The 12436-nt window shown below is 45.4% G+C and overlaps 1 protein-coding gene across 1 annotated transcript in view; it reads left to right on the forward strand.

Annotated features, from left to right (window-relative positions):
- Positions 1-318: 318 nt before the first annotated feature.
- LOC147747372 (methylcrotonoyl-CoA carboxylase beta chain, mitochondrial-like) overlaps positions 319-12436 on the forward strand; it is a 299929-nt gene continuing 287811 nt past the window's right edge. The window contains exon 1 of the mRNA XM_086953849.1: positions 319-990. Coding sequence (XP_086809975.1) covers positions 692-990 — 299 coding nt within the window. The 5' untranslated portion in view covers positions 319-691. The remainder of the gene's footprint in view (positions 991-12436) is intronic.

Raw genomic sequence — 12436 nt, forward strand, 5'->3', positions numbered from 1 at the left:
GAGTCTTCGGGCTGAATCGGTTTTGTTGGCACTATAGTCAGCGTCTCCGGGATCCCGGGGCAATGATCAGTGGGCGGAGGCGTAGATGTAAACTCAACAGTTGTGGCATTCTGTAATAATCACCACAGGCACACAACTCTAGTTAGCTCAGCCTAGCCAGCTCACTGGGGGCGGGCCAACTAAAGGTCTATTACCACAAAGGGGCAAGGGCATGTCACGCCTGCAAAAAACAGATTTAATCGATTATGCCCGCCTGCAAAAAACAGATTTAATCGATTTAGTACTCGCGATTGTTATTCATCGCCGGGAAACTTCGACACTACAAGATGGCTGCCATCTGAGAGCTATTGGCCCTTTTCTCTGTCTATGAATCGCTTAGTTGCACTTTGACTAAAGGCTGGGTTTTTTTCCGTTTCACTTAGGAGTTGGGACGCTATCTTTACTTATGCTCAGTACCTTCATGGGCTTGGACTAAAGCGTTCCAAAAACGACTTAGCCACAGCGTTACAGTTTTTTGGCAGCCGCCCTTATCTTAATGGACAATCTAAGTCTGGCTGTATTATACAGTGTAACTGCCCATAAAGAAACGAATAAGTAAAGTGACCGATTTCTGTCCGTGCCACACAGCGATTGCATTTCCAGCTCCCTTGCAGACTACTACTGACCTTCCAGGGGAGAGTCACCAAGCTCCATGTTTCTCCAGCTGTGCAGAATACGAATAGCCGGTCCGTTGTGCAACAGTAAATCGAAATGCCTCGCCAGAGGAAGGGAGTCTGTAGGGGCTTTACATGAGCAAGAAACACACGTGAAAGAAGCAACCCTTGGCAGGTGTTGTTACAGCAGCAGCACTCTTCATGGGAGCACGTCAAGACCCAATACGAGGCACAAACACCACTCGAGCACTTTCCCTGTCTTAGATGGAAAACTCCAACCCATACACAGACATGTCTATGAAGCAAATATCAGGAACAGTGAACGATGCCAGCAAAGGTAAAATGACAATACTTGATTTTTATTATGTATAAGCACCCTAATGATCATTCCTTCAGGAACCCCAGAGACTCATTGTATCTGGGTCCAACTTCAGCGGACAATCGGGTATTTTCCTCTTGCTAGCTAACGTTTCATTCAAACGTACCAGAACATGTAAATCCAGCTTTGGCTAGCCTTTGTTAACGTGGTACTGAGTGTTTAATGACATTTATATTATCTCTGTTCTGCATTGTGTGAAGTAAGATCACAGCTGCAAAGAGTCTCCACGTCATTTGTGAAATCTTCATGCAGGTTCTCTCTTAATTTTTTTTAAAGTCACCATTACTGTATTCTGGGACTTGCAGGTTCACTTGTAACATACACACCATTGGGTGGGAGCATTTTGGCTACCTAAAATGTGAAAGTAAACCAGTTTACAATTACCCCCACCTTGCTGTTATGGTTGGAAAGAACCATTTAACTAAACTCACTATGGTGTGCAGAACATTTCATTAAACCGTTTCTGGTATACAAAATGTGCTTGTTATATTGGCCATATACAGGCCTAACCAGCTGGGAAAACAGTAATTGCCAATTAAGTCTCATCAAGACGTTATAACTTGTGCACTGCAGTCTATATTGTGGCATTTAACCCCTAATGAGGTGCTGAAGCGCTTTCTGCCAGGCAGCAGCCTGCTGTGGAACCCACTGTTTGTGATTAATCCAGTGTTATTGGTTGTTGTTCAGTTGCAGGGATTTGACTTTCAAATAATGAGAGGCTCTTTGATGTCAGCTTTGGGCAATTTTTAGAACTGTTACATAAACAAAAGGAATCCTACGTCGACGCACACCAGAGGTACTGGCCATAGTCAAGACAGCTAAGTACCTCACACTGCACTTCTTTTAACAGAACCAGCCCGGGGTTGTGAATACATTTTTTTTTCCTGTATACCCACGAGCCAGGTACTTTTTAAACCTTCACTATATCCCACCACTCACATTTAAATACCCCTATCACTTGCATCACACACACCACACATAGTCCAACTTTCAGTGCTCCCACGTAGCCGCAGGTCGCAGCACGCCGCATCCCGTTACAGGGGTGCGAAGACCCCAACGATGAAGCATGACACCAAGGGGCCTGTTGGTGTGTGAGGGTTATTTTACAACACACTGTGTGTCCCCACACCTGTGGTAGACACCCCTCCCTTTCTACTGTGAGTAGGATTCCTTTTGTTTATGTAACAGTGCCCGTGGAGTAAGAATCCTACCCCTGTACTCTACCTCCCTCCTATTGTTTTTTTGCAATTTTTAGAACTACTTTCTAGAGATTAAGGCAGACATGCAAGTGATTTTGATAAGTTTGTGCTCGGAGAGAGGAGGCACACAAAGGATGGAAGTGAACTAGAGGGCTATTTGAAAGAAAAAGGAGATGTGATAATCAGAAGTTTTAAGTAAAGATCAATATGTCTGCCAGATTTTGAAATTTAGAGGTTGCTTTTTGAGATAGCATGCAATCTGAAGACACAGAACTATAGAAAGAAACCGCATACTTTGTATGTAAAAGGTAGTGCTATATTAAGTACTGTTCATGGACACTAGAAACATACAAAACTCCATCCATTACTTGGCTTCCATCAATCCACTGCACCAGCAAAGACAGAGGACCAACTCAGGGGGTGGAAGCATAAAGTAATGCATAAGGAAATACGGAGAGCTTTAGGCTGTGTTCAAAGGTTGCAGTAACCTCAAGATCATGGCAGTGTGAAAAAATATATGGGTAAATAATGGAAATATTGAGAAGGGAATTTTCTAAATGCTGGAGTGGATGTCTGGTGCTGTTCATTCTCAAGTATAGCTCACAATATTAATTATAAAAGCAAGAGGGGTCCATTTTCATGTCCCTGGTTGTGGCACTGCTCAAGAGGAGGGCAAAAATGGGTTCCTCATCCAGCGGAAGTGTATTGCCTTCATTCCTGTGGCTGGAGGGCAGAGTTCCAGACACCAGGTGGAGGAGGATGATGACAAGGCTCTGTTTAGAAATTAAATGAAGGCTTGTTTAGTAAGGAGCTGCTGAATAAACATCCCGAAGTGCTGCTCGTTGGTAAATGATAATGTTGCAGAGAAGGAAAGAGACGGCACAACGTCTGTTGGCAATATAGTATAGAGTTTATCAAACACGTGCTGTAGGTCAGCGAGCTCAGTGGAACTGGAAACTGAACTCAACTACAACGTAACAAGCAATGTCTTAAATAGTGTGAAAAGCTCGATACATCACAACTTTCATTAGCATATCAAATCAGTGCTTGCTCAAGCACATCATTATCTCTGATAATTTCAGCAAAAAACAATAGTTTCTGCAAAAATAATCTAGCCACACATTTATGAAATGCGACTCAAGTGTACATGTTACTGATACAGTTTCAAGCTCCCTGCACTACCGGTGTGCCTGTGACTGTCTCGTACTTTGATCCCAAGCAATGCCCTACTCGTCTACTGTTCTGTAATGCCTAGCCTATCTACATATTTTCTCGTAGATGTCTTTGCACTGTGTGCCTTTGCATATTGTAACTTTCCATTTCTGCTGTGTTTACTAATTATATTTATCTATCCTACTAAACTTGTGTCTGCTTCAGCCACAGTCCCCCACTCGATTCTGGCTCTCTATTCTGCATTTGTAAACAACTTGGGACTATGCTTTTCCTTTGCCATGTACATTTCTAAACTTCTTTCTGCTTATGCTTGCATTGACATGAGTGGGCCTTCTTCTTTTTCTACTCCCCCTTTAGTTAAAATTTCAACTGTTTCCTCACTTCCCTTTTATTTGTAGACATTAGTGTGTATGTGTTCTCCTCAATGTCCTGCATTATCTTGAACTATCTAGTGGTGAACATTCCTCCCAACTTCTAACTAACCCTCTTACAGCATCCTATCGCTATCTGGAAAACACAGTACACCAATAGCACTATGGGAAGGAGAAGCAACAAGGCCTTAATTAGTTATGACATCCAGTATGGTACCCAACCAAACCACCCTGAGAACCATTCCTCGCCCCCCCCCCCTCCATGCACCACATCTTCTTTTGCAAGGTATGCAGAGTTTGTAAGGCCTCTGTTAACGTTCTATTGTCTGTGTCATTAGCTGGGATGTAAGTACAACAGGCACATACTCCCCCCTCCTTGGCCGTCCTTAAGTCCAGCACATACCCATGCTGCATGAACATCATTCTCTCATAACTCACAACTCTTCTTTGACTACATGAAACCATCTTCAGTGGCATTGATCGCTTTCATTAGTTCCAGTTGTTTATCTGCAGCTACCGTGCAATCTCTCTTGCTTGAACGAACAGAGGGATGCTCCTGAAAAACAGTTCAGCATCATTAAACAGCCTCTGCTCCTGCGGGACTTCTTCCGAGGCTGTAGTACCAAAATACTCTGTAGCTCTCTTCCTCCAATGATGGTTTAGCAAGGTCATTGGACGGCTCATGGGATGATCATGTAGTTTGGATATGTCCACTCCTGGGTGTGTGCACTGCAGTCAAAGAACAAAAACCACTCCAATCTAAAGGAAGTTGCATATACAGCCACTCTCCACAGTTCCATTAGTAGTTAATCAGGCTGGGGGTGCCCCATTGCATGTCAGGACTGTACAAAGTAGTGTTGCAATTGATGTTGTTCCCCACCGGCACCGTTATTTCTTTTGCAGAGCAGTACATAGTTAACTTATTTTATTCTTGAGGAGTCCATTCAGGCGCTCCACAATACCAAAACGTTGGGTGTGATAAACAGGTGACAGTTTGTTTTATTCCTAGGGCGGTGCAGATGTGTTGAAATACTGCATTAACAAAGTGGGGGCCCCTTATCAAAGCAAATCGCTGCTGGCACACCCCACCTAGGTATTACCTCTCTCATCGTAAAGTTGGCTGCTTCAATCCATCATGAGAATGGGCAATTAATTACTACATGATATCTGTAATTGTTACATCTTTCTATCATGTTGACAAAATCTAAGTGTAGATTTTTAAATGGACCTGTTGGGTGTGGTATTGTTGAGGTGATCACTTTTAATGTAGGGTTAGGGCTTTACTGTTGACATACTGTATATTCTGCTATGTACATAGTGATTATTTCAGATAGTTGTGAAATAAACCTATCTACCTGTGATGTTGCAAGTAGATACTCCTTTGCGTTGTGTGCTGGGAGATGTAGTTGGTCTAGAACCATGTACAACAAGGCTTGTGGCACTACTGGATTGCCTATGCTCTCTTGCCTGTAAAGGAAATCTGTTGGTGACTGTGTGCAGCCTCGCTGTTCCCACAGCTCCCTTTCATGAGGTAGTGCTTGTTCTTGCAATTCACACAAATGTAACTTTGCTGTCTCTGTATATGGGGGTGGTAATTCCATAGCATCCTGTTGCCTGCTTGTCATCATATCAAAAATGTGTTCATCATATGCATTTTAATTTGGGAATGCTTCTTTTGCAGCCCAGTCTGTCAGAGCATTACCCCTGGAGATACGGTCTTGCTGATTGGTGTGCGCTGCACACTTTATCACTGCAACTTTAGATTGAAGAGTTAGAGCTTTTATTAATTGTGCCAATAAATCTTTGTGCATCACAGAAGACCCATCAGATTTAAGAAATCCTCTCCTTTCCCATCTGCAAATGCTAGAATGTACAGTGGTGGTGACGTATCCTGAATCTGAGCAAATGGTGACCTCTACTCCCTCGGCTTGCTACAATGCTTCAATAATGACCACCAATTCTGCCGCCTGTGCTGAAAAATGAGAAGATAGTGACATCTGGCTAATAATTTGTCTGCTGATCCCTGATGTTCGGCTCTTAAAACTGCTGCTACTAAACATTTAATCCCAGTTTCCGGATCTATGAAAGAGGACCCATCATCAAAGAACACCATGCTCCTTAGGTTGGGATCTTCTCCCACCTTAATTCCTTCATCTGTTATGTAATTTGCACAGTCATGTACTTGTTCATCTTCAGTAAATGGGTATGCAGAGAATGTTGCTGAATTAACTGTGCGACAGCGGACCACTTGCAACAATGGTACTGAATGTATTACTTCGCACCCAGATGCCCTCTGAGTTTTGAAGTTGCTCTTGCTTCTTTGCAAGATAGCAAATAGCGCATGCTGTACATACACCGTTAAAGGTGATCCCATCACCATGGTGGTGCATTTCTGGACAGCAAATGCTGCTGTAACAAGCACTTGCTCACATGGGTTTCATGAAGGGATCTAGCAGCCCACTGTAGTAGACAATTGGTTTGTATCACACGGATGTCTTTTGAGTCAGTGATTCCATCATTGTCATTCCATGACAATGACTGAAGAAGTAGAATATTTTGCTGTAGTCAGGTATACCTAACACTGGAGCATTTGATATTGCTTTTTTAGCTCTTGACATGTTGTCTCTTTCATCAGTCCAATTCATTTTATTCTCATTGGTCTGGGACTCTTTTAGAGCAGTCAGAAGTGGTGCAGTCAAGGTGACATAATCAAGTAACCACTGTCTTACCAAATTGCAAAGTCCTAGGAACTTCTGTGTTTGTTTTGTGGTGGTGGGCTTGGGCATGTTTCTGATACTCTTTGCTCTGTCAGGTGTCACCCTCCTCCTGTCTTTGGATAGCATCTGTCCAAAATAATGAACCTTTGTCTGCACATATTGTAATTTGTCTTTGTCTGCTTTGTATCCTTTTTCTGCAAGCATACAAACTAGACCAATATTATCATATCTGCATATTTTTTCAGTTGGGCTACATACCAGAATGTCATCCACATACTGGAAAGGGTGCTTTTGCATTTTATGTTTGCTAAATCCTTTTTTTACAGTCCTGTTGAAGATATTTGGGTACTCACAATAGCCTTAAGGAAGCCTTTTATAGCAATACTGAGTTTGTATGTTTGTAAATCTTGTTAAATACTGACTATTTGTGTGTAATTGAATGCTAAAAAAACTGCATTATTCAAATCAATCACTGAAAAGTGGGTGGCATCCGTAGGAATGTTTGTCAATATGACTGATGGGCCTGGTACCACAGGAAATTCTGGTATTGCTATATCGTTCACGGGGCGGAAATCTTGAATCATCCTCCATGTTCCCTCCTTAGCTTTCTTGATCGAAAAAATCAGGGTGTTACAGGGTGATGTTCTCTCATATATTACTCCCTGCTTAATGAACATGTATTGTGGGAAAGATGCCTTCTTCCGCTTCTTTGAATAGGAGATACTGATGACCCTGGGCGGTATCGGCCCCAGGTTTCAGTGTTATTTTCACAGGCTCAACTCCTTTAATCAGTCCCTCGTCTTGTGGCTTCTTTGTTCACAGACTATCTGGTACCATTGCCAAATCCTTTTCTCTTATTGTACTATCTTGTCTCTCTTTTGGCACAGTCCTGCATTGCAGTTGCACTCTAATGGGAATATCCATTTCAAATACCACTGTTTCAGTTGATGGGCTGTCATCAAACATTTCTTCAACTTATAAGTCTTTCAATTTGACCCTTGGATCCGCAAATACTTCAAGGGCTGCTATTCCGAGCACCAAGTTAGGTTCTTCTATTGCATCCACAGGCCTTTCGGGAACAATTGTTCTTTTGGTAACCGCACTGTCTTCCCCAGTAGCGTTGGTGTATGCGCTATCAAAACATATTTGTCTCCCAAAAAGTCTCTGTGTTCACATGAATTGCTCTGACCTGTTGTCCCAAGTCCTCATGAGCTAAGAGTGACAACATCCTAACTGGTGTGATACCAGGTGTGTGGAATACCATTGACTCATGAGAGATGGTCATTTTGAGCTTACTCATTAGGTCTCTTCCGATAAGGTTGACCGGCGCCACTGGAGAGTATAACAAAGGTCCTTCACTTTGTTCATCTTCTAAAATCGTGCTCACTGATTCAGTAAAAGGAACCCTCATGACAGCCCCAGAAAACCCTTGTGTGTCCATTGACTTGTGAGAAAGTGGTAGTGTTCCTTCTCTAATGCACTATTTGGTGGTCCCAGTGTCGATTAGAAAACTATAGGAGGCGACCATCTATTGCTACCATCACATTGGGATCCTCCTCTGACCTGTGGATTACCGATAATATTGGACACATTATGGTTGTCTGTGGGCTCTTTCATTGAGTATAACTGTTGGTCGGTTTCCCTCTGGACATTTTGGGTTGCGCATAAAGGGATTGCCTCCTTGCACAGTTACTCCTCCCATCTGGACCTGGGTTGGTCCTCCTGTAGTAGTTATGACAACCTGGGTATGTTCTGTGGCATTTGCCCCTTTTGTGCAGTCTGACAGATGCAATCGCGCCCAGCTTTCACGCGCAGCGGTCGCGCCCCATGCGCGCCGAAGGTGCGCCAAAGGTAAGCCCGTCTACGCCCGTCCGCGCCTGGACCGCGCCCAGCGCCAGACCCCCTGGTCCCCGCAAACCGCACTCCTCCCGCACAACGTATGACGCCGCCACCCTCTTAGCCCTTAACCCCGGACGCACACCACAGTGCTACGAAGCTGCCCCAGGACGTACCCATGGTCCCTTTGCCTGCCACTCCTGCAAGTTCGCCTGCATCAAGACCCACACCAAATCCATGACCTCCAAACACAGCTCCGACTCTAACCACCTGAAGTGCATCCTGCTGAACACCCGCTCGGTTCACAGACACGCCACTGAACTCTGGGACCTACTCGACACTGCGTCACCGGACATTGCCTTCCTTATAGAAACCTGGATGAACGCATCATCGGCACCCGACATCACCATAGCCATCCCGGATGCTTACAAGATCATCCGAAATGACCGCACCAACCAAACAGGAGGAGGCATTGCCATCGTCCATAAGAACACCATCAGAATCACGACCAGCACCGACGATAACCTTGCAACCGCCGAACACCTCCACTTCCAGATCCACACCGACCCCAGGACCACACTTAGAGGCACCCTCATCTACAGACCACCAGGAACCCGTAAACAATTCAGCGAAGACTTCACTGATTTCATCAGCCCACATGCCCTCCCCTCCGAGAACTACATTCTACTGGGTGACCTCAACTTCCTCCTGGAAAAGAAAAAGAACTGCAACACCACCACCCTTCTGGACAACCTGGCCAATCTCGAACTCAAACAACTCGTTGACACCGCCACCCATGTAGCCGGACATACGCTCGACTCTATCTTCACCTCCTGCAAACACATCTCCTTCGATCACACCACAGCTCTCCATTGGACGGACCACAGCTGTGTTCACTCAGCTTCAAAACTACCACGATCCACAACCTATTCCTCGAAGAAACTGGAACAAAATCACCACCGACCAACTCCTCACATCGCTCAACCAAAACCCTCCCACCCTCTCATCGGACCCAAACGAAGCTGCCACCAAACTCAAACAATGGATCACTCACAACATTGACGAATGAGCACCCTTGAAAAACCACCAAACCAAACAGGGTAGCAAAAAGGCCCCCTGGTTTCAACGATGACCTTAAGAAATCCAAGAAACTATGCCGTACTCTCGAGAAAACATGGAGAAAAAACCCAACCACTGACAACCTGACCACCTTCAAGACAGCCACCCGCAAACACAACCAATTGATCCGATCCACCAAGAAATCAGCATTTAAGGATCGACTCGACAACAACGGCCATAACAGCAAGGAACTTTTCAACATCGTCAAAGAATTTACCAACCCCACTGCAGCCTCAAATGACATTACTCCCTCCCAAGACCTCTGCAATTCGTTATCCTCTTTCTTCTACAACAAAATCGCTGACATACATAACAGCTTTAAGAACATTTCGAAAGAACAGTCCACTCCACCCACCTCCGAACCTAAACCGCTCTCTAGCAACCTTAGCGCCTGGAACCCAATCACCACTGAAGACACCATCCGCCTAATGAACTCCATCCATTCAGGTTTGCCAACCGACCCCTGTCCCCACCACATCTTCAACAAAGCAGACTCCATCATCGCACCCCATCTCCGTGATGTCATCAACTGCTCCTTCAACTCTGCTACCTTCCCAGAAAGCTGGAAACACGCCGAACTCTGCGCTCTCCTGTAGAAACCCACAGCAGACCCCTCTGAACTTAAGAACTACCGCCCCATTTCCCTCCTCCCATTCCCTGCCAAAGTCATTGAGAAAGCCGTCAATAGCCAGCTCGCCCCCTTCCTTGAATCCAACAACTCCCTCGACTCCTCACAGTCCGGCTTTCGAGCCAAACACAGCACCGAAACCGCCCTCATTGCAGCGACAGACGACATCCGATCGCTACTGGACAACGGAGAAATAGTTGCCCTCATCCTACTCGACCTCTCCGCCGCCTTTGACACAGTCTGTCATAGCACCCTCATACAATGCCTCAGCAACGTCGGAATACAAGGAAAAGCCTTGGACTGGATCATCTCATTCCTCGCCGGGAGAACCCAGAGAGTCCGACTCCCCCCATTCAAATCAGAGGCCACCAAAGTCATCTGCGGAGTACCACAAGGATCATCACTCAGTCCCACCCTCTTCAACGTTTAGATGAGCCCCCTCGCATCCATCGCGCAACAACACAACCTCAACATCATCTCCTACGCTGACGACACCCAGCTGATCCTTTCCCTCACCAAAGACCCTAACACCGCCAAAACCAATCTTCATGAAGGCATGAAAGAAGTAGCCGAATGGATGAAAAAGAGCCGCCTAAAACTTAACTCAGACAAAACGGAAGTCCTCATCCTAGGGTCATCCCCCTCTGCCAGGGACGACTCATGGTGGCCATCGGCCCTGGGCACAGCATCGATACCCACAGACCACGCACGTAACCTAGGCTTCATCCTAGACTCCTCCCTCTCGATGACCAGACAAGTCAACGCCGTCTCATCCTCTTGCTTCAACGTACTTCGTATGCTCAAAAAAATCTTCCGTTGGATCCCCACAGAAACAAGAAAGACTGTCACCCACGCACTGGTCACTAGCCGACTGGACTATGGTAACACCCTCTACGCCGTAACCACAGCCAAATTACAGAAAAAACTCCAACGCATCCAAACTGCATCAGCCAGACTCATATTAGACATCCCTCGCCAAGCTCACATCACCGGCCACCTGAAAGACCTCCACTGGCTTCCCGTCAACAAGAGAATAACGTTCTGTCTCCTCACTCACGCACACAAGGCCCTCTACAAACTAGGACCCGATTGCCTCAACACACGACTGTCCTTCTACACACCCACCCGCCAACTAAGATCCTCCAATCAAGCCCTCGCCGCAGTTCCGCGCATCCACAGATCCACCATGGGAGGAAGATCTTTCTTCTACCTGGCGGCCAAGACCTGGAATTCTCTCCCCACTCACCTCCGCCTCACACAGAACCACATTTCCTTCAGAAAGGAACTTAAAACCTGGCTATTCGATAAATAATGCACCCCATCCCACAAGCGCCTTGAGACCCTCTGGGTGAGTAGTGCGCTATACAAATTCCTGAACTTGAACTTGAACTTGTGTTACTTGTTATTAGGTAGCCCATTGCATCTGTTGCAGCCTTTTCTTTCTCTGCGGATTCTGTCCTCTTATTATCCTTTTCTTGTTTTTGCTTGAAATAATTTATCATATGTGCTTGTATTTTTAGCCTTGGTTCTGCCTCCATTCCCACTACTCTGTCTAGTTTTAGTTGTAAATCTGTGAGTTGGTCCCTCTTCAATACGTTACAAAATAATGCATTCCGTCCAGTGTTTTCCCAGTTACATCCTAATTCCTGTAACAATTGTTTTGTCATTCTGATGAGGAATCCTGCAAAGTCTTCAGTTGGTTTTATGCTCTCTGCCATAAGGGATCCAATGTTTGGTCTGTCTGAGTATGTCCACCGTAGCGCATCCCAGACATATTAAAGGATGATCCCTCAAACTGTGTATTTATCAATGTTATTTGAGGGAACCCTGCTCTGATAAAAATGATATTTTCTTTGTCTTTGTTGGACTTGGCCCTTTTTGCAGGGTCATCCCTGAACTTTTTAGCACTGCTGTCCAGTGTAAAGTGTGTGTGCTCTCTGTGGTAAACATGGTAAGATTAGTCTACACCTGTTTGGCGTATTTAATTTACCTGTCAGTCCCTTGTAAAGTGGTATCTCAGATACCCAGGGCCAGTAAATTAAATGCTACTGGTGAGCTTGCAGCACTGCGTGTATCACCCACCAAGTAGCCTTTCAAACCTGTCTCAGGCCTCTGCCATTGCACGGCCTGTCCGCGCAGTTTACTGCCGCTGTAACATGGCACATAAAGTGGGTGCCACGTCTGTGACTCCCCTTTTACTACATGTCAGTCACCCCTAAGGTAGGCCTATGGGCAGGGTGCATTGTAAGTAAAAGTCAGGACATGTAAATTAATTGTATGTCCTGTCCTGGTAGTGACAAACATCCATTGGTTTCTCACTGCTATGAGGCTGCCCTCTCATAGGAATGCATTGGGGATTCC

The sequence above is a fragment of the Lissotriton vulgaris genome, chromosome 1_1 (assembly GCF_964263255.1).
Source record: "Lissotriton vulgaris chromosome 1_1, aLisVul1.2, whole genome shotgun sequence".
Taxonomy (NCBI): Eukaryota; Metazoa; Chordata; class Amphibia; order Caudata; family Salamandridae; genus Lissotriton; species Lissotriton vulgaris.